The 25,333-nt window shown below is 34.3% G+C and overlaps 1 protein-coding gene, 1 long non-coding RNA gene and 1 other non-coding gene across 3 annotated transcripts; all 3 read left to right on the forward strand.

Moving 5' to 3' along the window:
• Positions 1-226: 226 nt before the first annotated feature.
• On the forward strand, positions 227-1,937 carry LOC145609345 (uncharacterized). Its single transcript, XR_014106011.1, has 3 exons — positions 227-499; positions 674-790; positions 1,419-1,937. It is a non-coding gene; the product is annotated as an uncharacterized LOC145609345 (long non-coding RNA).
• A 6,008-nt stretch (positions 1,938-7,945) lies between these two features.
• On the forward strand, positions 7,946-22,426 carry LOC145608414 (putative ATP-dependent DNA helicase CHR12). The gene is made up of 12 exons (XM_081664028.1): positions 7,946-8,226; positions 8,656-8,812; positions 9,819-9,883; positions 10,216-10,404; positions 10,794-10,943; positions 11,098-11,481; positions 12,900-13,159; positions 13,263-13,481; positions 14,502-14,709; positions 14,792-14,945; positions 20,017-20,619; positions 21,120-22,426. Exons 1-12 carry the CDS (start codon positions 7,984-7,986, stop codon positions 21,869-21,871), a joined length of 3,384 nt encoding a protein of 1,127 aa, XP_081520154.1. The 5' UTR covers positions 7,946-7,983; the 3' UTR covers positions 21,872-22,426.
• Positions 22,427-23,654: 1,228 nt separating this feature from the next.
• On the forward strand, positions 23,655-23,726 carry TRNAK-UUU (transfer RNA lysine (anticodon UUU)). Its single transcript has one exon. It is a non-coding gene; the product is annotated as a tRNA-Lys (tRNA).
• Positions 23,727-25,333: the final 1,607 nt, after the last annotated feature.

The raw sequence follows: 25,333 nt of genomic DNA on the forward strand, positions 1-25,333 counted from the left end.
TGCCAATATTTTAGTGTATCTTAATGAGATAGATCGTTAAACTTTGGTAGTTAATTGAGCTTTGGCTTACTATAATGTGCTGTTGTGTAATATCCTGCACTCCTGCAGCCATATCAGGTTGTAAATTAGAAATAAAATTATTTATGTATAATATGCTATTTTGAGTTAAAATTATAAGCTTTACATGTTAATTATGTGCAGCGTACATATACTTGGAGAACTGAGTTCGATGCTAAGGCTAGGAGAGAATTTGACAAAAAAGCTGGGGACCGACTTAGGGGCACATTGAACCAAGTTTACAAAATGCCTCTCCATAAGGAAGTTAGTTTCATGACTGTCATTGTTCGAGCTGAATTCATAAATAAGCGTAAGCATCCTGATTTTCTGAAACGTTCTAACCAAGCAAGAGATAATCGGTTATCTGGCTAAACATTAGAGAAGTTTGACCCTGGCCATCGCCAAGGTAGCGTATCTACTCCTCAAGTGGTTAAAAAAAATGGTAAGTGTATGATTTTAACAGCTAACTTGTAATTTTATATAAGATTGAAGCAAGTAGAAAATTTTTAGCCACTAAGACATGACAATAACTAATCTTTATTACAATTGCTCTGTAGTTTATGTCCCCTATTTTTTGTTGTATTTTTTTTGTGCTAACAACTTCTTCTAATACAAGGCAAAGAAAAAGGATGGAATTTTACCAACTGCTGCTGAAGTTTATGAGAGCACTCATTCTGTTTGTGTGGGCAATGATGAAGTTGAATTGATGGGTGACAAGTCTCAAAAAGTCATGGTATGAGTATACTTCTATATTTTGCTAAGATTACAAAAAAAAAAAAAAAAAATATGTGGTAGTTAATGTTTGGAGATATTATAGATTGTTTATTTGTTTGTGTGATTGAGTTGGAGGATGAGAATGATTTGTCGGCATTAATCATATGATTAATGTGGTATGGCACAATGTGAATTGAGACAGGTTTATTTTGAAGCCATACCCTATAGGAGGGGATTCTTCAATTTACAAAGGAGACTCTGCCGAAATTTTTACTAATAACTGCTTACATAAATTATTTTGCTATAAGTGTTACCTTTTTTATTTAAAAAAAAACAACTATAATAAAAATACCCATGATCCTCTGTTCCCAATAGTTGTACCTTTGTAATCTGGAACATCTATTAAGAGGTAACTCTGACTGTACTTGTATTCATGTTCTTGCATCATTGATGGGTAATACTCTATTAGTTGCTCTAAAGCAATTAAATTAAATTGTGTTTTAGAAGTCCAAACAAGTTTTTATCCCGGACGATGTCCCGAGTCATTGCTTGTATTTTTATTATAGTTGTTTTTTTTTTAAAATGTATTTAGTTTATTTAAGTTTTAACATTTGAGATCATAGTTACTAATACATATCTTAATGCAGGGAGAATATATGGAAAAACTTGAGGAATATAAGAACAAAGGAATTGAGATAAACCCCGACAAAGTCTACTTGGAGGTTGTAGGTGGGTAAAAGAAAGGAAAAGTCTACGGTTTAGGGAGTGCTTCACAAATGTATTACAAGAGTGATCCTACTTCTCAATCTACTGCATCATCTTCCACTCCTTCCATGATTTCTCAATTAAGTTCTCAAGTTGAAGAACTAAAGAAGATGGCGGAAGAAAACCATAACAAGGTAGAAGAAAGCCAAAAAATAGCGGCAGAGAGCTTAAAATCTGCTAAGGAATTCGTCGAAAATAATGAGATCGAAAAAGCTATATGGAAGAAGGAAAAATTAGCTATGCAAAAAACATTGCAGGAAATGGCATCACTTGTAAAACAAGTTTACCGTCCTTATAAGCCTCCTACGCCTGCAGTCACCCGCTCTCGTGATACAACTAAGTGATTTTTATTTTCTTGGTGGTAATTTTATGAATTGGTCTTTTACATTGTCATTAATTCTTGTTTGAAGTAGCTTTTTTTTATATGGGAGGTGACTTTTGGAACAATTAGTCTTATAAGTTAAATATTGTTTTTTAATACATTGATACAAAATTGATTGATATTTTGGATATTTGAATAAAATTAACATTTTGGTTATTTGAATTTATGCGTGGGGTACCTTTTTTGCTTTGTGATTAATATTGGTTGTCGCTTAATTATGGTCTCAAATATTGATAGTTAGTTGCAAATATTTAGCGACTGCAAATTTGGTTTAGAAACTAATTGGTTAGTTGCAAAATCATTAGTCTCAGTAGTCGCTAATCTGTCACAAATAATTAGTTTTGTAGTCGCAAAAATTTGGTCTCGTATGTAGTTGCTAATCCGTCGCAAAACATTAGTCTCAATAGTCGCAAATCCGTCACAATAAAACTAGTCTCCGTTGTCGCAAAAGTTTAGTCTCGTAGTCGCAAAAATTTGGTCTTGCAGTCGCTAATTCGTCGCAAAAGTAGTCTTAAAATATTGATCTCTGTAGTTGCTAATCCGTTGCAAATATATTACGACGGACAATAATTTAGTTGCTAAAATTTGAAAGTTAGTCGCTAAATGGTAGTTGCAAAGGCGATGCAAATCTGTCGCTAAATTTGCGACTGTTCAAAAATTAGTCACAAAAATGGATTTGCGACGAGGTCTTTGGCAACTAACCAAAGTAGTTGCAAATCCGTCGCAAATCCATTTTTGCGACGGATTTGCGACTACTTTGGCCGTCGCTAATTACCCTTTTTCTTGTAGTGTGAAAATTTGATTTGGATACGACAAACTTTGACTTGACTCGTATAATTAAAACCTTTATAAATCATAAAAATAAAATCATCTTCGTAAAATCATATAAATATTTTTGTATGATAATAAAATATATCATAAAAATCTATAGTTAATAATAAGTGAGTAGCTTAAAAATACGGGGTATTACAGAAACAGCAACGACAGCGTCAGGAGCCCCACCATTAGTCGCAAGGTTGGCCACCGCAGCAGAAACCACCACAACCTGGTCTTTTGGTGGTTCATCAGCAGCCTTAGCCTCAAGGACCACTTCCTTAGGCTTTTCTTCCCCGTCGCTGATGTATTCAGCAATCTTAGCACCGCAAATCCTCCTCTGAGCTATGACAGAAGCCCGACGAACAGGTTTCATGTTTCTCGTTCCTGGCTGTGGCTTGTAGGTAGTGATTTCAGATTTCCTCTTAGATCTGGTAGAACCAAATGATTCATAGCAAAAAAAGGTATGCTTCTTTGTCATTTGGGGCTGTCATGGTGGTACTCTTACCAGAGAAAATAGAGAAATGAAGAAGGGAGAAAGGTGAGAACCTAAAAATTGGAGAGAGAGAGAGAGAGAGAGAGAGAGAGAGAGAGAGAGAGAGAGAGAGAGAGAGAGAGGGGGGGGGTGGGTGATTTAGCAGAGAGGGAGGAGTAAGAAATGATGAACTAGGGTTTGGGGGGGGAGGGATTTATTCTGGAGAAATCTCCAAAATAAATGAACTCAACTAAATTGATCTGATGAATGAAAGCATTCAATTCTGTTGGTTGGGGTGATGGGGAATTTAAAGAGATGGGGTAATTTTGGTGGGAATGGTTATTTTAATTAATGAATATGTTAGTTTTATTAGATAAGGTTAGTAGTTTAAGTAAGTTGATTTTAAAAAAAAGTAAGGGTAAAATGGTAAATATAACCCTAAAAACTTACTAATAAAGAAAAGAAAAAAAAGGTTTCAAGTAATGTGAACTGTAATACCCCGTATTTTTATACGTATTTTATTTAAAGTATGTATTTTATAAAGTATTTAAATAGTTGTAATTATTTTAATTAAAGCATTTTAATTAATATTATTATAAAAGGAAAGTTTATTTAATTATTTTATTTAAAAGTTGGGGATTTTATTTTAAGAAAGTTTAATTTTAACAAGTTTTATTAGGGAATGAATTAGGAAAACTTAAAAGAGGAAAGTTTAGGGAAGAGGGTTAGTAGAGAAGGGGTATAAATATCCCACTTATGAGGCAAATCAAACTTTGCCCAGAGTGGAGAAAACCCAAGGTAAACTTCTCTCTCTCTCCTCCTTATTTTTCTTTCTGTTTCTTTTTCCCCTTCCCCTTATTTTTTTTTCGGCTACCTTCCCCCTCACCACCACTGCCAGCCATCGGCAGCTGGTGGCCGCCGCTGCCAGCAGAGCAAGCCGCTGGCAGCAGGCAGCCACCGCCACCAGCAGCCGGCAGCCGGTTCTCTTTCCCCCTTTTCAAACCATAAAAAAAATTAATCTTTCTTATTTTAATTTAATCTATGCCTAGATCTAATTATAAATTATGAGTTTTGGAATTAAATTTTGATGTTTGAATGTTGTAATTATGTTAATTAATTTTCAGATTTGGTTTTTAATTAAAAAGCCCCAATTTTTGAAACCCTAGGTTCTTGATTTATGAAATTATGAAAGTATATGATGTATTAATGTTTAGATCTTCAATTTAAGTGCTTTAAGACCAAATTACAGCAAGTTTTAATTAGAAATAAAGTGCTGGAATTTTATGTAGAACCCTAAATATTATGTTTTTGAAGGAAATTTAAATTACCCATTAAGTGGGACTTAATTATGATGTTTTAAATATAATTTCAGCTTATTCTAATTAATTTATGAGGGGTTTTAAAATAATATATATTGCTGGAAATTTGTTTAGAGTGGGTTTTAATGCTCTATTATAATTTTAATGTGTAGGAGACTTCGAAGTGAGCAATTTTTACTAGTCGTGGCGATTTTAAGATCGTATTCAAGGTACGTTTGCGTACTTAGCATATTTTGATGATGTAGAATCATGCTAGGCTTAATTTCAATCAATTGCAAGTAGTATCATGCTAAGGTTTATGTATTGAATTGTGAATTATTGGTGTTGGTGATTGAATTGTGAAGCATGAATTATTTGTGATGGTTTATGGATTGGAAAATTATATTTTGGCATGATTATATGGACTACATATTCATTTATGGCATGATAGAGAGCATGTTTGATTAAACTAATTGTTTAATTATGTTTGGAATATTAAAAAGGAATTTTTATTAAGGTTCATATAATTTTTTATTGATGCTTTAAGCATGAGGAAGGAAGGAACTATATAAGTGTCTATGTACACAAGGAATAAATAGTATGTTGGTGCCTTTGTGCACTTAAGGTGTTTTTAACACCGAGGGATAGGATTTTTGGCGCTTTATGCGTTTAAGGTGTCTTTGACACTGAGGTAGAATTAAAAAGGGTTCAACATTAAATATTATGTGGTCACTAAATATTCAAGAATTAAATTGGTATGTTTGATTGATTAAATTATTATTGTTGATTGATTTATTATGCTTTGAGAGTCACCACCAAGTCCAATAACATGTAAATAACGTAAAGTGAAAGAGATTACGTACCAAAACTCTTGGAACATATATACCTTGAGTATGAACAATGGGGGGAGTTATGGGGTTTTATATTTAACCATAACTTCTAATGGAGTACAGGACGCTGTACATTCCTTTTTATTTATTATTATGCGCAGGAATTCCGCCACCTTTAAGTGGTTTTGTCGCTGGCACGGTTAGCTCCCGTGTCAGTTAACCTCAATTTATTTGGGGGAGGTATAGGAGGAAACCCGTTCGATGCGTAATCAACGCTAAATGAATTATTCAGTGTCTAGTTAAAGTGTTTTGTTGAATGTTGTGTGTGCTTGTAAACAGGTGCAATGAGGTAAGTGTGTGATGATAGGAGAAAGCATGTTAGTTTGCTTCATTACGCTTATGTACTCAGCTTTGCTGATTGTGTGTGTGTATTTGTGTCTGGCTATGTCTTTATCTTGGCCCTACGATGATCCATTTTAATGGAGAGTAGTGGGGGCAAGTGGGGATACACTTTTCAGGTATTGAAGCATGTTCATGACGGGGCATGAGTGAAGAGAGAATCATGCTAGCTTCCATTAGGATATGATGTGTTTTATGCATTGAATATTTTATGATGTTTATTTTGTTGACTAATACAAAAGTTTGGTTGATTCGGTTTTGAATAAGGGCCTTAAATGGTTCCAAGTTGTAGTGGATTTTTATTTGACTTTGGTTTTGTTGATTTTCAACTTTTCTTTCGTTGGTTTGGCTTTTGAATTGTGTTATTTAAATAGTTTTAGTTTTTAAGTCTTCCGTCGTGTATCTTTGATAGTTGCCTTAGCCGTTTTCACGGTGGCGGTAATGTCTTAGATATTCCTAAACGTATTTTCAAAGAGTAAAGGGTACATTTTAAAGGAAAGGAATTTCTAGGGTGTTACATGAACCATCCAAAAATGGCAAAAGTTGCAAGTAATAAGAATCGGAGGTAGTAGTAGAATCAAAAAGTAAAATGACCTTAGAGACCAATTGTTAGATATAACGGAGAACGGGAGTGATACTGCTAGCATCTAAGAGATCATAGACCGACGGTTATTTGTAGTTATTATAATAACCAGCAACAAGTGTGATACTACAAAGCATTATTTGTAGTTATTTATAATAGGAAAATTTGACTACAATAATCCAACCTTTGCCCGGTTCTATTTTAATAATCCCACCTTTCGTTAATTGTACAATAATCCAAGCTTTGGCCCCCCTTCTATTTTATCCGAACTAGCAGGTAACCAAACCTGCAACAGTAGGTTGCTGTCTTACGTGGCAATGACTGTTGTATTTCCTCCCTTTTTATTTTTTTTCCCTTTTTTTTTCTATTGTTTTCAACGGATCTTTCTCCTTCTTTCTCCCTGTATAAATCTATTCACTCCCTTTTCTTCCTTGTTTTATCAATTCATCCCTAATTTTGCGATCTTCCTCCCTCACCAAAAATTGAATATATTTTCAATTAAAAATTTAAAAATTCAGCCAATATAATGTCTGCAATTAGGCAAGTTTCTGGTTGCTTTGGTGCGTCTTCTTCATCAAGAGATGGAAGAAAGGTGAAGTGCAAGTGTGGAAGGGATGCAATTTTGCGAACAGTCAAGAACGGACCTAACATGGGAATGAAATTTTATGGGTGTCCATTGTGGCCTGTAAGTTTAACTGTTTTCAATTTTGGTATTGAATTGATTTAGGGTTTTCAATTGATTTAGGGTAATTGCAATTGAAGTACCTTGTGTGTGTTATGGTAGGACACCACTTGCAATTTTTTCAAGTGGAACTTAGGGGATACTGTTGTTGATGACCTACGGTTTCAATTATTTGAAAAAGAAACAACAATTGCTGAGCTTGAGCTGGAGAAGAGTTTGATGGAAGAAAAAATAAAGAAGTTGCAAATTAAGAAAGAAAATGCAGAAGAAGAATTGCAAGAGATGAAGATGGAACTTGGGCAGATGAGGATTGAACTTTATTAAAATAGAACCGGGCAAAGGTTGGATTATTGTAGTCAAATTTTCCTTTATAATAACCAGCAGCTAATTAAGTCATAACCTATCTCACATTATTTGTACCCCCTATCTCACATTTTATTAACTAATTAAGTTAACTCTTAACAAAGTAAAATTTCAATTTAGACTTCAAAATTTATCAAATGATCCAACTCTAAATCTAAAAAACTTGATTTGTAACCCTCAATTTTGCTTCAAATCTTTTTGATTTTCAGATTAGGGTTTGATTTTCCCTTAAAACATTAAAAAAATTACTCCGTATTTTGTAACGTCTAACCTTGGGTCGGGACTACCGGACTAGAGAGGATACAAGGAGTATAAAAGCTAACCCTCGTCCGTTGCCACGATGCAAACTCAACAATTATACGCACCTCACATAAACAAAACCCAAAAAAATACCTAAAAAAAAAGGGGAAAAACAAAAAACAACGAAACACATCAAAACGGCAAAACCAAAACCCCAGACTCTGGTCTCTCTCTCTCCTCCCTCTCTCAGTTAATCAGAGCAAAACTGAGATTATACTAAGAGAGAGACTGATTTAAACCCCTTTAAATTGGCGCAAATTCCAGATATAATTCATCAAATTAGCCGTTGAACAAGAAACCCTTTTGTTCATTCATTCCCGCCATGGTTACTCAGGTGGTTGAGGCCAATTCCTCAACCCCACCTCCTTCATCTTCTCTTGATCATGTTCAGAAAACCAAGACTTTGATTTGTGCTCTTAATCTTCTCTCTCGTGACATTCCTCTTCCTCCTGAAGTTTTCGCCTCGGTTTCTTCTATCTATCGCGGCGATGATGGTGATGCTCATGAGGGTATTTCGCCTTCTGGTGATGCTCAATTGGGTGACTCTTCCCCTAAATCGAATAAAGTGAGGATTTTTTTGGTTTATTGTTTTGGATTTTTGATGGGTTTTGTTTGAATTTTGATTTTGGGGTGAATTTGGGGTGTTTTTGTTTTATTCTTGCTGATTTGATTGTTTAGGTGATTGTTCTTTTGATTTTTCCGGGGTCTCTTTGATGGGTTTTGTTCAATTTGTGATTTTGAGTTGAATTTGGGCTGTGTTTGAATTTTTCAGAATTTGGTTTCTTTGCTTGTATTGGAATTATTGTTTTTTGCTTGATTGAATTGTTTAGTTGATATGTTTTGGGATTTTTTAATTTCTGATAATTCTTTATTTATGAGTATTTAATTGGATTTTTGGGTATTAATATTTTGTAGGACATTGCTCTCATAAGTTATCTAAGCTTGTTGTGTGCTTGATGTTGTATTTGATTTGATTGATGAAATTGGGTTGTAGGATGCATCTTGTATCTCTAGTTATGGGGATTTAATAATGGAATTTGAGGATGCTGTGGTTAAGCAACGGCCGAAATGCATGTCTAGTAGCGCTCTGACAGAATTGAATGAGAGCCGTTTTCAGAGCCGGGTTGAGCATCGTTTGACTGAACTTGAAGGTTGGTGTATTTTATCAAACTTTGTATCAGTGTTAGGTTATGACCTGTTATTTGAGTTCTTTTCTGTTAGCTTTTGACTTGTTATTGAGTTTTTATTCATAAATAGTATTTTGTGATCTTCAATTTGTGAGTCTGCCTTCATTGGGAGAATGCTTACTCTCAAGATTCTTGGAAGATATTGAGCTTCAAAATCGGTCACATCTCACATGATTGATTTAATTTATGGGCCTATAACGTAATTTACTGTTCCCAATGGCTGTTCTTTGTGCCTGTCAAGACCCTCTTGTGTATGAAGAGACCATTAATTATAATTTTCAGTGTGTTGAATATTTGGATCGTAAACTCAGCTTTGCTTGTTGAGCTGGTGTTTGATTGCTGATGAAGTAATAAAGAGCATTCTAAAGGATTTAGTTTGACCACATTGTGGTGCTCTCACGCATTTGTATGTTATTATCTTTGAAAGTATACATTTAGGGCTTGTGGTCCTTTAGTTTTCAGCTGTCCGCTTTTCAAGCAACAGTAGCCGATTGTGTCCTCTTTTGTGGAAAGGTCACAATGTCTTGGGCATTGATGATTTAGAACAATGAACTGATGTATTATTGACTTTATTTACTGCAGCTCCGTGAATGTGAAATGGTACTTTTAACTTTATTTTCTGGTGAAATGGGTTATCTTTAGTTGGAAGGAATTTCTTTTGTGTGGGGTATAACTCTGTTAACAAGGTATTTATACTGTTTTTTTTTTTTGGTAAAATTAGTGCTGATGCACAGTAAACCAGATTTTTGTGTGATATGGACTGCAGTGATGCGTTTATTGTTTACTTAACTTGCATGGTTGAACTTGATGAGCTTTATTAGGTTAATTTCGCTATTAAAATTGTATATTTTTATTAAAAATCAAGTAAAGTTTCCCTTAAAGTTTGCTGATATGTTGCACTATCCATTTCATAGCCTATGAGAGAGTTTAAGATGTTCTCTATTTTACTAATTCTTTATAATAAAACCAGAGCTACCTTCAAGTAGAGGCGAGGATTTGCAATCAAAGTGCTTGCTTGAGCTTTATGGTCTCAAGGTAAATGCTATGCTATTTCTTTTGTGAGCTGTTTGTTTGTTTTTTTTTTTTTTTTTTTTTTTTTTAAAGTGTTTAAGCCAATACAAAATTGGGGAAGTACCTACCTCCTGAGCTTACTGTATCAAATCTTGCCTACTTTATGAGAGTTATGACTAGCTTTTGAATCAAGAGCCAGGACTGTTAAGATCTCAGATGTCACTGAATTCTCCAGGGTTCTTTCATTTTTGTTTTTGTTTTTGTTTTTTGTATTTATAAGCATTTGAATGTGTAGTCTATCCAATATTTTGTTAGAACTGGATGGATAACATGCTCTGTTTTGTTTATTCAATCAGCTTGCAGATCTGCAAAGTAAGGTCCGTTCTGAAGTAAGTTCAGAGTATTGGCTGCGCCTCAAATGTGTTCATCCTGAAAAGCAATTATTTGATTGGGGGATGGCACGATTGCCCCGTCCTTATTATGGTGTAGGACACCCTTTTGCTAGAGATGCTGATGATCAATTGAGGAAAAAAAGAGATGCAGAGGTGATGTGATTACTATTTTTGTCTCCCTCTGTCTTACTCTCTTCCATCCCCTCCTCTCTTACTTGAGTACATTCTTCAATCCCTTCCCTTCTATATGTTTTGCGCTTAGTAGAGTTTCCATCTGCTGCTTCAAAAAAGTTGTGCATGTGATGATGATTAGCTGACTAACATTTGAAATCAGAGGCCAAAGGATTTAGTGAAGGTCTAATGAAAGCACACTATCTCCAAAAGGGAATAGGTTAAGGGTTGTTATGCATATTTAAGTTTTCTTAAAGGATGATTCAAATTTGAGTCAGAACTTTCTATTTCAAATTTAGTGTCATTGTTATGTTCAGAAGTAAGCTAATAGTTGGTGTATAATATTGATTTGGTGAAATATGTAATTGCAGAGATTATCCAGATTTGAAGAAGAGGAGAAGAACTTTGTGGAGACTAGAAAAAGGAAATTTTTTGCAGATTTGCTCAATGCAGCTCGTGAGTTCCAGTTACAAGTTGGTTCTATTTCAAAACGCCGGAAACAGAGGAACGACGGGGTCATGGTACTTAATGTTTTTCCATTTGCTCTCAGTTTTCTGTGACTTTGATAGCTGTAAAAATCTTTGAAAAAGTGAGGGAAAGGGGAAGGACCAGGGAAATAGAGAATGTGGAGGCATTATTTAGTATAAGGTATTTTCTGAAACATTGATTTTCTAGGCGTGGCATGGAAGGCAAAGGCAACGCGCTACAAGGCAAGAGAAAATGAGGATGGATGCTCTCAAAAAAGATGACCAGGAAGCATACATGAAAATGGTTGAGGAGAGCAAAAATGAGAGATTAACTATGCTTCTAGGGAAAACAAATGATCTCCTTGTTTCTCTTGGAGCTGCAGTTCAACGACAAAAAGATGCAGAACATTTTGATGGCATTGAGCCATTAGATGAGTCTGATGTTGATATTCAAGAATTAGATGTCTCGAAAGATCGAACTCCTATCCCTGATGAAGATATTGATGCAAGCGAAGAAGATTTTGACAAGACAGGCAGTTTACTTGATGGTCAGAAGAAGTATAATTCAGCTGTCCATTCCATTCAGGAAAAGGTAAACAAGTTTGGAATTTAAAGATGGATCTTTGGGATCATAATAATATTTACTTAATGTGCTATTGCTAATTTAATTATATCAAAAATGAAATTAATGAGCGAAAATCTAAGAAGTCATGCTGTCACTGATATGATCATAGTTGTTTGGTGTCTATGCTTGGAGGTGGAAAATGGCACTTTTAACTGTTCCAAGCCCAAAATCTATTAACAAACTTTTGGACCACTTTCTTGGCATTGCTTTGGCTTGTGCCAATTATGTGGTAGGGGGATATTTCTCCCTTTTGTAAAATTTTCTTTTATTTATTTATTAATTTTTATCATTTTTTTTTATTTTAATTTTCAATAGGGCAGCTTATCATCAATTATATGGAGCACTTATGTTAAATTTTAATAACTATTCTTGTAATTAAAAAGGCCTAAAAGCAAGCTGAACACCGAGCTCTGCTTACAAGTATTACAACAAGAATGCCACGAACATAGCAGAAGCAGTTTTGATCAGTATGCAATTTTAAATCCCTGCTTTAGAAAACACCCATTTGGCTCTAGATACTCTGCACTTTGCCATTCTTTTTTTCTTGGCCACTGATATGAAGCAGCACAAGTCTAGAATCATATACTTGACCAAAACTTTAGACCTTAGTTGATATTCCTCCCTTTGACAGTATCGCTGCAAACTCATTGCTGCCTGAGCTTCCCTTGCAGAATTCTCTGTAATCGTATTAGCTTTTATCTTGGCATTCTTGTCCACAAGGCACAAGCTGAGCAAGCTGACTACCTTTTCCTTAAATTATTGAAAGGAAGCTTGAGCAGCTGGCTGGATCAAACAAAATGATTTGATATTTAGTAGTTCATATTTTCTTCTAGAACTCTACAGTAGTACCTGAAATCAGATCTACCTTTGAGGCAAACACCTGAGCCATGGAATTTACCATCGAATTTATTACCTGGTGCTTACAGGCACTTCGATGCTTACACCAAAGTGCACACCTTTTTCCGGGCAACTATAGCTGTTTTCTCGAAAAAAGAATTAGCCTTGTTTGGTCACAAGTAAAAGTGTTTAGATTGCACAATCATTTGCAAAACTCTATGAACTGCAGTCTGTCTTCTGTGACTAGAGGCTGTTGAATACTTGAATCACTTACACTGATATTAGAATTTGAGGCAGGTTAGCCAGATTCCATCTGCATATATGAAGTAATATATGTGTGGTTTATGACTTGAAAGTATGCACACAGCACACTGTAGCTGACCGTTAAACTGTTGCTCCCTACATTAATGCTTTATTTATTTTAAAGATGATTGCATAGAAGTTTTAAAGGTTATGTTGTACCCTGAGCATGACCAATGCAGTATGGAAATTCTTTGCTAATACTTGAAAAACAAATTTTATAATAAAGCTTGTGCATTTTTCTACAGGTAACAGAGCAACCATCAATGCTTCAAGGTGGAGAGCTTAGACCATATCAGTTAGAGGGTCTCCAGTGGATGCTTTCATTGTTCAACAATAATCTGAATGGAATATTAGCAGATGAGATGGGATTAGGGAAAACTATTCAAACCATTGCTTTAATTGCATACCTATTGGAGGTAAAAGGCGTGGGTGGGCCTCATTTAATTGTAGCACCGAAGGCTGTTTTACCTAATTGGGTTCATGAATTCCAAACATGGGTTCCCGGGTATATAATTTCTTCTTAGTTTCTGCCATGTCATTTCCTAAATTTCACATTTTACAGTACTTATAGTCAATTGATTTTTAAATATAATTTCTTTTTGATTTAGTATTGTTGCTGTCCTCTATGATGGGCGACAAGAGACAAGGAAAGCAATCAGGGAAGAATATTTCGCTGAGGAAAAATTCTGTGTGATGATTACTCATTATGACCTTATCATGAGAGATAAGCAATACCTCAAGAAAATTCACTGGTATTACATGATCATTGATGAAGGGCATCGATTAAAAAATCATGAGTGTGCTCTTGCGCGGATTCTTGTCTCAGAGTATGTTCTGTATTTATTCTTCTCACTGCCTTGTTCTTGCAAAATTTCAATATGCATCAATAAAATATAACAAATAAAGTGCTGGATGAACTTATTGCTTTTTTTTTTTTTTTAATTTTTTTTTTAATTTTTTTTTTTAAATATTGATGACAAGTGATAGTCTGCATGTTACCATTGAAATTCTATTTTTTTTTTATTATTTTTTTATTTTGCTCTAGAGAAAAATTGTTCAGTAGTAAATGATAGAACTTGAATTTTTGTTGACGTAGGAGCTAGTGAGTTACCATGACCTCGTATGGAAGAATGAGTGCTCAATCATGGTAGGATGCTGTACATTAGTGTTTATGTCTGCAACTATTTAACATTCTTATTGTCCTTGACCTATGGTAATCACTTATGAATTTGAGTGTGGGTAACAATGTCCTATAATTGGACATGGATGTGGGGACTCGATATTCATGAAAAATATTCTTGATTTTAGAAGAATTTCTGCACGTGACATTACAAATACATACAGACATTTCAAGCTCACTTGTTTGCTAGTTCTTGTTCAAACTTTCTCAAGCCCTTTTGTAAACACATTTGATTTATCACATCATTTCCTCCTCTTTCCCTCTGAAAGCTTTTTTTTTATTCAAACATGTGATTTAATATCTTTGGTCTGGTTGAAAGTTGAAGTGTTGAGTAAGGATTACATACCCTTGTCAGAGTGTCAAATGTCTGACATGAGTGTTTGAGACAAGATGAAGAGTCAGAGTAACCTTGTTATCAATTTATTCTCCTCTATTATGTTTGTCTGCTTTTTGTTAAACTTGCCCTTTTTGTAAGTCATGTGGCTTTATGAAATCGTGCTTGTATTTTGGACTTGAGCTTGCAGTGATGTTCTGTTATCATGAATCTGTGATCTCTCTTGGTGAATGTGATGATTCAGAGTGCTACTTACCTTTTTCCTAAAAGTTTTGCTAATTGGTATTCATTATTGAATTTTCCACACTTAATACAATTTTTATATATATCCAGATATAGGATTCGGCGCAGACTTTTGCTGACTGGGACTCCAATACAGAACAGCCTCCAGGAGTTGTGGGCCCTGCTCAATTTCCTTCTTCCACACATTTTTAATTCTGTTGAAAATTTTGCAGATTGGTTTAATGCGCCATTTACTGATCGATCTGAAGTTGCACTTACAGATGAAGAACAGCTATTGGTCATTCGACGGTTGCATCATGTGAGTGCCCATTATCCTTCTAGTCTATATCCTATTTCATAACACCATGACATGTTTTGCTCATTAAATTTTCTGTGGTTAGGTTATAAGGCCATTTATTCTCAGAAGGAAGAAAGATGAAGTGGAGAAATATTTACCTGGGAAGACACAGGTCATATTGAAATGTGACTTGTCTGCATGGCAGAAAATTTATTATCAACAAGTTACAGACATGGGTAGAGTGGGCATGGATTCAGGTATTCTATTGATTCCTTAAATTCTAGCATTTCTTAGCAGTGAGCTTGCTGTATTTGATCCAATGAAATTTTTGTACATAGTTGCTAGTATGGTGTGCGTTAATATTTTTTGGTTTGATAGAATTTTTTCAGATGCTTCTCTCCTGTAGAAATTAATGCAGGATAAGATGGGCTGGGATATAGTCTACGGAGGGAACTTACATTGGAGACTTAATTGTTAATAGTTTTATGTCAAAGATTTTAGAACTATATAGCAATATGGTTACATACTTTTTGTCCGCTTTCATCTCATCAGATTCCTGTCTTTGTTCCAAATTTTGCGGACGTTTCCTTATGACAATTCTTATTAGCTGACCCCAAATCATTTTGGGACTAAGGCTTTGTTTTTGTATTATAGCGGTATGGTTACATTTTCTTTTGCCTGTACATGTTTAATGGTTCCTTGAATATCGGCTTTCCTTTGATAATACATTATGCACTCTCTCTCTGAACATGTACCTTTTTCAGATGTGTAATGCTGAACTTTGGACAAAGAAGTAACTTATTAGTTATGCATTTTTGCATGAATTATAAGCTGCTCCAGTACTGTTGGGCTGGGGATGGAAGAACCATAACTTGGGAGTATAGAACAAAGCCAAGCCCCCATCTCCATGTCATTCCCAGCGGTTTTTGCTTCCTTTACTTCCACCCATTAGGTGTTTTCACTGATCTAGGAAGAGCCATAGCAAGGGAGTATGATGGTTCCTTTACCTCCACACTTTGTCTTCTATTATATAAAAACTGAATAGGTATCTACACAGACACACACAACACATGACACACAACAGAGAACACACACACGCACACACTGGCCCCTCTCCAGTCTCCATGTCAACCCAGTAGGTTTTTGAATCCACCAAACCAGTGCAACACTTATAATGTCAAAACAATGAAGCCTTTATCCACCAAAGATAGTGCAACACCTAGAATGTAAAAATAATGCAGCCTTATTGCCTTAATGACTCGGATCACTGTAACAGCCATGCACTAGTCTTCGTATAACAGTTCTTATTATACCTTAATTACTACAGATGTCTTATCAGATTCAGTTATTTTATTTCATCTAAAAACTAACAAGATTTATTTTATTTAGTTATATTTATGGCGAGAGATTTTTCGAATTCCCTATAATTACTTGTCTCAGTTCTTGTCCCTTGTTAGGAAAACTTGTGTAACACACCGCACAACAACCCGTGGTAGGATAGTCATTAAGGAACAAAGGGAGTATATGACCAACAATAGTAATTATGAGGCAGATTGTGGATTCATATCTTGAATTCAAGAGAGTATAATGAAACCAATCAATCAAACATACATATAACTTAATTGACAATTCCCTCATTATTGGTTTTAGGATAATTATCTATATTGTCTAATTACAATTCTGATAGGTTGAGAGTGAGGGATACATAGTTGGTTAGAGCTTCCCATCACCCCCCCTTTGTGGCTCTCTAAACACTTAAAAAAAAAAAAATTCCGATAGTTTAAAAATACAAAGTGTTTGCTTCCTTTATTACACATTACTCACAAGTTTTGGAATTCTTTATAATATTGTAAATCACAACTTAAAAACTTGCAAAAAAATTTGGGATAGATGAGGTACTATTGTATAACAAAAAACTATTGAAACTAATCCCAAAACCAAATAAAATCTGACTTAGGATATGTGATAAGTAAAACATAGATTTGATTAAGCAAGAATCAATATCATATATATGTACCACAATATTAATCGGATCTCTGATAATGTATTTTATTATGATTTGTAAGTATGTATGCATTAGAACTATTACAGAAGTCACAAGTGAACATAATAATGACATAAGCAGAAATTTTTTGAATGATATTAGGATTCAGGATTACCCGATTTAACGATCACCACAATAATATTATTGCTTCATGGCACGTATGTAAGAGAAATACAGTACCTTTGAAATTTATAAAGATATAATAAGAAAAATTGTGTAAAACGATGATCGTTATCAGCTAATATTCATTGATATTTGATTAGAACCTATTATAGCAGAATCGAGAAATAGGAATTTTGCTTCTGCATTTGCTTTAACGAATATTTAAAAAAAAAATATAGGTTTCTTTTCATTTTGTTCCTCTTAGTTGTAGCACGTAGGTATTAATATTCTACTATTTAAATTAATAATGGTAATACTCCTCCGGTTTTTTTTGCTCTACTTACTTTCCACATTATTCCCTCTATTTTGTTGCACTGACTTTGCTGTGTTCTATTTTAAGCTTACCTTATTTACCATCTTACCCTTTAACCCCATATTAATTACACATGTACACATTTCCACACTATCTTTTTAATTTGTTCATCTTTTTCTTGTATTCACCTACCTTTTTACACACTATCTTTTTTTTATCCTACTTGATCTTATTCCCACTCACCTTCTTCTCTAGCATTTTCTTTTATCTATATTAAATGAGTCGGAGGGAGTACTTATTACTATTATTGTTGAACTTATTATGGCAACAACAACAACAATAGCAATTATTGTCATTATATCAATGACACACAACAATGGCGAGTTATAACCGGAAATGCAAATTTTTTAAAACATAATTGTGATTGTATTTATAACAAGAAAATGAAAATTGTTTCCAATCCTAGCTTTGTCCTTCATTTTTATAAGTTGAAAAGAATAAAGCCTTAGTCCAAATGCAATTGATTTACTTTTGCTCATTTGAATCATAGTTAGCTACACTTTGGACATTTAGATGAAAATTATGTCAACCATACAGTTTAGATTAAATAGACAAATTGATTGGAATAAAGGTTTAGTAGCATATCAAAAGGCAATCTCCGCATCACACAAAAGTAGTTGATTATAATTAAGAGGGCAACAGCATCTAGGATGGAATTTTGCTGTTAATAGTATGTGTGAGGAAGAAGTGGGATCTTCTCCTATAAACACAAATCTGCTACCAACTCTTAACTTCTTTAAATTTTTTTGTAAATGTCTCTAAAGCGAGTGGGTGCACTAGAGGTAGAGATTGCTTTGTTGCTTGGGTAGCATAATATTTGCCATGATGACTTAGACTGTCACCATCAACGTCTTCCCCCCCCCCCCCCCCCTATGAAGATTAAAAAATCGCATGAGTTTTCCCCACCACTAAATGAATGAGTTTATACTTTTCTGCTAATATCAACTTGGCTGCTCTTGTTGCCTCATCTCTCGTATTTGGGTGTTACACTTCATATTGGACCAAAAGCGTGCATAATTTTTATTAATGGCCACATATGACACTTTGACACTTGCCCGTTTTCAAAGTCCAAGTAACATAGCTTTTCGGGAAAGCTTTGTGATATAGTCTCTACCCTAGTTCAGATCTTTTTTATATTTGCCTTTGTAGCTATTTCGTTTTAACCAAAAGAACCCATACCTTTATGAGGGCTTTCAAGAGATTGGGCTTGGATTATATGTTAACAGCCACAAGGAGAAAGAAGTTGCCCTCATACCCTTTTAGCTGCTGAGTGGGGGTGTTCTTTGAACAATGATAAGGACACGAAACGGAAAGAATGCATTATTGAAACTGAATAATCTAGGAAAATTTTCAATGACTTGAAGGCAGATTAACAACAATCCGTGTGGTTTAGATATGCATTTAATGTGATCCTTATATGTTTGCTTGGATTTGTTTTCTCCTTGGCTCTCAGCAAGGTATGTAATCGCCTGTCCCCTTGTTGTGAGCCAACTTATAACATCCTTTTTGAGAAAAGCAAGCTGTGTGCAAGATTAATAATAAAGCTGACAACTTTGTTTGCCACCTTAAAAATTAGATTATTTATTTATTTTATTTCTTTTTACTTAAGATACCCAATATTCTCATTAGTATAAAAAAGAAAGGATCAGTAGAGATTGGTGCCAGACCTGGAAGTATTAATTGCTCAAGAAAGAGGTTAATTGTTACTTGACTGAATTAGTTATGTTGTATTAGGACCAGATTAGTATATCATTGTATCTGGGTTTAAAATTGAAGTATTTCCTTAATTGCTCCCAGACATTGTTCTGCTTGTGCTCATGGGTATTGGTCATTTCTCATTTTTTCTCTTCTTCTAGTGATGGTGGAACTGTGGAAGTGGAGGTGGGAATTTGTATAGCTTAGCTTTGTTAGAATTCTTATGCTAGGTGTATATGCAGCGTGAGGGATAAAGAAATGAACTTACAGCATATGTAAGAGTTGGAAAAAAGGGTTATGAAAACTGAGGATCGAGACCTCTTTGAGCACAAGATTTGAGCGGTTAATGGAGAGCACCAAACTCATGTGGATGTCTCTTGATTTAGTGGGCACTTAATTTGTGCTGTTTAACTGCTAAACCATGTTAGTATAATTTATCCCACTGCTCTTGTGTTGGTTTCTTTGTTCTTTATTACTTTGCTTATATATTTTTGGTGGTGCGTGTTTGAAGACAGTTTGACTCTCTGGACTCAATCTGTCTTCAACTGATAGTCTGATAACTTGCAAATGTTCCTGTGTCCTCTTATGTAATACTTTAACATTATCTCCATACTTAAAGGTAAGGCATCTACTTATAGCGGTCTGGGAGGATGTTGGATGTACCGAACTTCTATATTTGCAAACAGGATATTTTATGGCCTAAGAAGGAAATTTAGTACCGATAAATAAGGGTAAAAGTGAATGCATTCAGACCTTTAATATTGTTGATAATAATCCCAAAGGTTGAAACTGCCCTGCTATACAACGTAAGTAGAAATGAGTGCATATATATATATGCCTCAAGTTTCGTTTCACTAGGTATTAGGGTATTGAGGAAAGGGAACCCAATTGTCCAAAACGTAATGATCGGTGCAAAATACGCCATCTGTACAACAAATACATGTATGCTTGCCTTTGGCAATTTGGTATGGAGATTAAGATTTGCTGTTAAGTATGAGTTCAAGATTTGTATTTGTGATTTACTTTGTTGTTATTGGTGTTATTGTTGTTGTCGTCTTTATCATTGTCGTAGTGCCTTTTGGATGATCATTAAATCTATGATTGAATGTTGCAGAGCGAGGGAAATCAAAGAGCCTACAAAATCTGTCAATGCAGTTAAGAAAGTGCTGCAACCACCCTTACTTGTTCTTGCCAGAGTATAATATATGGCGCAGCGATGAGATAGTGAGAGCATCAGGGAAATTTGAGCTACTTGATAGACTGCTTCCTAAACTGGCTAAATCTGGACATAGAGTTCTCTTGTTTTCACAAATGACTCGTCTCTTGGATATTCTTGAAGTTTATCTTAGAATGCGTGAGCACAGGTTCCTTCGACTTGATGGTTCATCAAAAACTGATGAAAGAGGGACTTTACTTAAAGAATTCAATGCTCCAGATTCTCCGTATTTCATCTTTCTTCTCAGTACTCGCGCAGGAGGTCTGGGTTTGAACTTACAGACTGCAGATACTGTGATTATATTTGACAGTGATTGGAACCCCCAGATGGACCAACAGGCTGAGGATCGGGCCCATCGTATTGGTCAGAAGAAGGAGGTGAGAGTTTTCGTGTTGGTTAGTGTTGGATCTATAGAAGAGGTAATTTTGGAACGTGCAAAACAGAAAATGGGCATAGATGCCAAGGTAATTCAGGCCGGGCTCTTCAATACAACTTCAACAGGTATGCTGCCATCTCTCTCTAATTTTTTTTCCCGTTCTTATTGGAGCCTCAAGCATATTTCCATAAATTTGATTTTTTAATAAAAAACTGGCATTGCTGTCGTTGTCCTGCATTCTTGTCTACCATCTGAGTAATTTGTATTATAGCGTTTTCATGGAATTTCAATACATTTTATACATATATTGAACTTATGAAGATAATGGAATCCTCCCCTTTCTTTATGTTCAAGGGTGGAAGTATGAGAAGTGGATAATATTTCTGTGATAGAAACCAGCAATTCTTGAAGCATCTTTCTTTTTCTTTTACCTCTCTCTTCTTTTGCACATGTGCTATCTATCCCCTGCCCCTATATCTGTGGTTGTCAAGGGATTGACTGATTGCAGTTTATGTTTAGGACTTGAGTCTTGAGACTCTTGATCTTTTCATGGCTCTTTATCTATTGTATTGTACTTTTTGTAGTCAAGTACATGCCATGTGAAAATTTTATTTGGTTTATGCAGCTCAGGACAGGAAGGAGATGTTGGAAGTGATTATGCGTAGGGGAACAAGCGCGCTTGGAACAGATATTCCGAGTGAGAGAGAGATCAACCGGTTGGCAGCTCGAACAGATGAAGAGTACTGGCTATTTGAGAAAATGGATGAAGAGAGAAGGCAAAAGGAAAACTACAAACCTCGTCTTATGGAAGACCATGAGGTGCCTGAATGGGTGTACACTGTTAACACTGATGCCTCTGAGCGAAGCAAAGGTTTTGATCATGAAGTGGGCAAAATAACAGGCAAGCGGAAGAGAAAAGAGGTGATATATGCTGACACCATCAGCGACCTACGATGGGTAAAAGCTGTAGAGAATGGAGAAGACTTGTCCTCAGCTATTAACAAGAAGAAGAGGAAGGAAGCTGCTTCCTCTGAGAACTTCAACTCGCCGAACAATAATCATGGAGGAATGGAAAAGGTTTATGATCTTGGGGATGATGATATCAATAGTTTCAGTGATGGAAAGAGTGAAGAATTTCCTCATCCTTCCCCTCGGAAGATGAGGATGAATGGGCTGAACTTTGGAACACCCGAACATGAAGATGATGGTGGATATGGAAATGGAAGTGGAAGTGGAAGTGGAAGTGAAGCTTGGAATTTGACATGGAAGACCCATAAAAAAAAGAGATCAAGTATTAATGTTTTGGGATCTTCAACTTCTATGTCTGAATCTTCCAGGGGTCAGAATTCCAGTGGTCGAGGAAACCGATGGAGTTGATTTATTTAGTTTCTGCCCTTCCATCATCCCCTTGGAGGCAGTTTAATAGTTGAATGGTTTTCACCTTGGGATTTCTATAAGATGGGTTGAGATATTTGATGGCATTGAAAAAGCTCAAAGGAGAGGATCGATACTATGGCCTTCTATCAACCCCTGAAGACTGAAGGTTGAGAAGTGTATCTAAGATGTTGCACCTGGGGACTTTTTTCTGGTCTGGGGTTGGATGATCGGCTTATATTTGCTGTGATTAGTTGTCATTAGGTTCTATTTAGCGATTAATTGTGAAGCTCCCTATCATTCTAAATCTAAGTAGCACTATAAAATGCTACATGTAAAAAGTAAGAGAGTTGTCGTTAGTTTTGGTGGTAGATCTTATTATCTCTAAACTTCAGCTTAGGGTGATATCGAGTTTTAAGTTAGACATTGCCAAAATGTGGTACAATGCTATAGCATGGTGCTCCTTTCTTATGCATAGGTAAACTTGGATAATATGTCAATTAACAAACTAATAAATGTTTATAAACATTAATTATCTCAACAAAGTAGAATTGAGCTTGCTTGTTTGTTCGGAACTACAGTTACTTTGTTGTTTAGCATAAAAACAGAACAAGAACAAAAATCAGCTACACCATTTCCAATGTGTGATATGTGAAAACACTGTTACCAAGATCCAACTAAGAAGTAAGGAGTAGAAAATTTGTACAAAAAAAAAATCTCAAAAATTTAGTTTTTTTTTTCCTGTGAAAAAGTACATCATAAAATTGAGGTAATTAATTACAGTTTATGTTACAACATAGACTCTTGGATTTGGAATAGAATCTTCAAAATTTCCAACTACTTTGTGTCCTTAGATGAAAAATGGGTAACTATACTAGAGTTCTATTATTGATAACGGTTGCTCTTTTGAAAACTTTATTACTCTGCTTAATTTAGAAATTTTGGATATCGACCTGATCCAACCATGGTGAATTAATAGGGTAACTTTTACTTGAACATACTCGACATATTGTAATTGAGTAATTCGATCAAAATTCCTCTTCATTAAACTTTTCAATTATTCACCTAATATTTTTTCTCTTTGTCTTTCATTATTACCAATTACGGAGTAGTTTTAACTCGCACACAAAGTCTTACATGTACACAAAGCCTTTCATCATGAAAGTTACTTCGTTAGTATTATAGAGGTTACTCGTTTAGGGTTACTTGCTCAGTTTTACAGGGGTTACTTAGTGTTATAAAGGTTACTTAGGGGTTACTTGGTCAATATTACATGGGTTACCAGTTTAATTTTATAGGGATTACTTTGTTCTTTTACAAGTGGCCACATGGTGTGGTCAGCCGCACACAAGACGCACTGAAAACGGGACAATTTAGTGTACTACTGATATATATTTGAGATGTTCAACATTATTTTAACACCTTTTTATTGGTGATATCTGTGGACTTTAATTAAAACTTGTGGCAGCATATTTAAGCACATTTTTTTTAGTTGAAGCAAATATTTAAGCACTTTTCTGAATCAAATCAAATCATTATTTACCATTAAAAAAAAAAAATAAAAATCAGATACCAAATGGTTACCGAAAATTTTGAATACGGTAGTTCTAAGGTTGACAATTGAGCTTGAATTTGCAAATTGAAGATTAATTACTCCATATATTGCGTCCCATGATTTAAAATTAATTGACAAATCATCATCAACCATATGCATGTTTCATTAAACATACGAAGTAATAAGTCGATTATATTAATTACTGAATCTTACAGTTAATGTTATAAAATTGCCTTCTTAGCTCAGTGGTAGAGCGCGTGGCTTTTAACCACGTGGTCGTGGGTTCGATCCCCACAGACGGCGATATTTATTTGAGTTGTATATTTTGGACTTTTACAAAATTCAGTGAGGCCGATGTTCTTAAGCTAATGCAAATTTTTTTATGAGATTTGTGTTAAAAGTCATATAATTTTATAAGGTAAATATTTAAATAAGCTTTTAAGACTTTTATTGGAAGTTAAGTAATTTAGGGTGCGTTCTATTCACCAAATTAAATTTTTACTTATATGAACTTATCAGATTTTATCTGAACTTATTAGTGCTTATTAGAACTTATTTTAGTTATAAATCAAATTTGGGTAGCCCTGATTAACCATTATCACAACTTATCTGAACTTAGTTTTCCTGAACTTATCTTATCTGAACTTATTAACCCTTGTCTGAACTTATTAATCTTAAAATAAGTGGATTTAAGTTGAACAGAATAGTGCCTATTATATGCATATGAAATATTAGGAGATTATCAAAAATAACATTTTTTGTTTAAAAAAAAAACCATGAATATATATATATATATATATATATATATATATATATATATATATATATATATATAGGCTGCTCTCATGAGAACTCCTTCTATATGTGATAACTTGTATGTTCTAAATTTTTCTTATGTGTGAGAATTTTTCTTATGTGAGAACACTCTTTATATTCTAAATTTTTACTCGTATGTTCTAAATTTTAAATATGATGTTCAAAACTTTTCCTTAGGTGTTCTAAATTAAATCAAATGTTCTAATTTAGTACTCACATGTTCTAAACCATATATATTAAATAATTAGTTAAGTTTGATGTCATAAATTTTAGATAACTTGTCCCAAAATTTTAACTTATATGTTCTAAATTTTAAAACGTGTGTTCTAAGATTTTTAGTTATATGTTCTAGATTTTAAAGCGTCTGCTCTATTTTTTTACTCTTATGTTCTAAATTTTTTACTCACACTTTCTATATTATATATCAGTTTTTTCTAAATTTTTACTCACATGTTCATAATATTAAATCAGATGTTCTAAATGTTCCTCATATGTTTAAAATTCCATAAAGCAAATTTTATGAATTTTTAATCACTTGTTCTAATTTTTAAATCAGATGTTCTAAACATATTACTCACACAAATGTTATAAATTATTACTCATATGTTCAAATTTTAATTTGAGTCACATGTTCTAAATTTTAACTCGTATGTTTAAAATTTTTACTCACATGTTCTAAATTTTAGATTAGTTCTCATATAAGTGTGAATTCTCACATATTGACCTATTCTCACCGGATCCCTCCCCTATTATGTAAGAACCCCACCTTATATAAGAACCCTTTCTTATGTATGAACACTAATTATGTTCTAAACTTTGTCCTATGTTCTAAATTTTTTTCAACTTATGTGTTCTAAAGTTTTTCCTATATTCTAAAAATTTTCTTACTTATGTTCCAAAATTTTTTCCAATGTTCTAAATTGTTTTTTAGATTATGTTCTAAATTTGTTCCTATGTTCTAAATTATTTTTTTCAGCTTATGTTCTAAATTATTTTTTTAGCTTATGTTCTAAAGTTTTTCCTATATTCTAAATTTTTTCTACTTATGTTCCAAATTATTTTTAATGTTCTGAGTTTTTTGTTAGATTATGTTC

The sequence above is a fragment of the Chenopodium album genome, chromosome 23, assembly GCF_948465745.1.
Source record: "Chenopodium album chromosome 23, dcCheAlbu1.1, whole genome shotgun sequence".
NCBI lineage: Eukaryota > Viridiplantae > Streptophyta > Magnoliopsida > Caryophyllales > Amaranthaceae > Chenopodium > Chenopodium album.

Bases quoted from the DNA above. Each gene is read 5' to 3' on its own strand.
- LOC145608414 (XM_081664028.1), top strand. From the start codon at position 7,984: ATGGTTACTCAGGTGGTTGAGGCCAATTCCTCAACCCCACCTCCTTCA. The intron at 8,227-8,655 runs GTGAGGATTTTT...ATTGGGTTGTAG, and splicing joins CTTCCCCTAAATCGAATAAA to GATGCATCTTGTATCTCTAG. The intron at 14,710-14,791 runs GTGAGTGCCCAT...TTCTGTGGTTAG, and splicing joins TCATTCGACGGTTGCATCAT to GTTATAAGGCCATTTATTCT.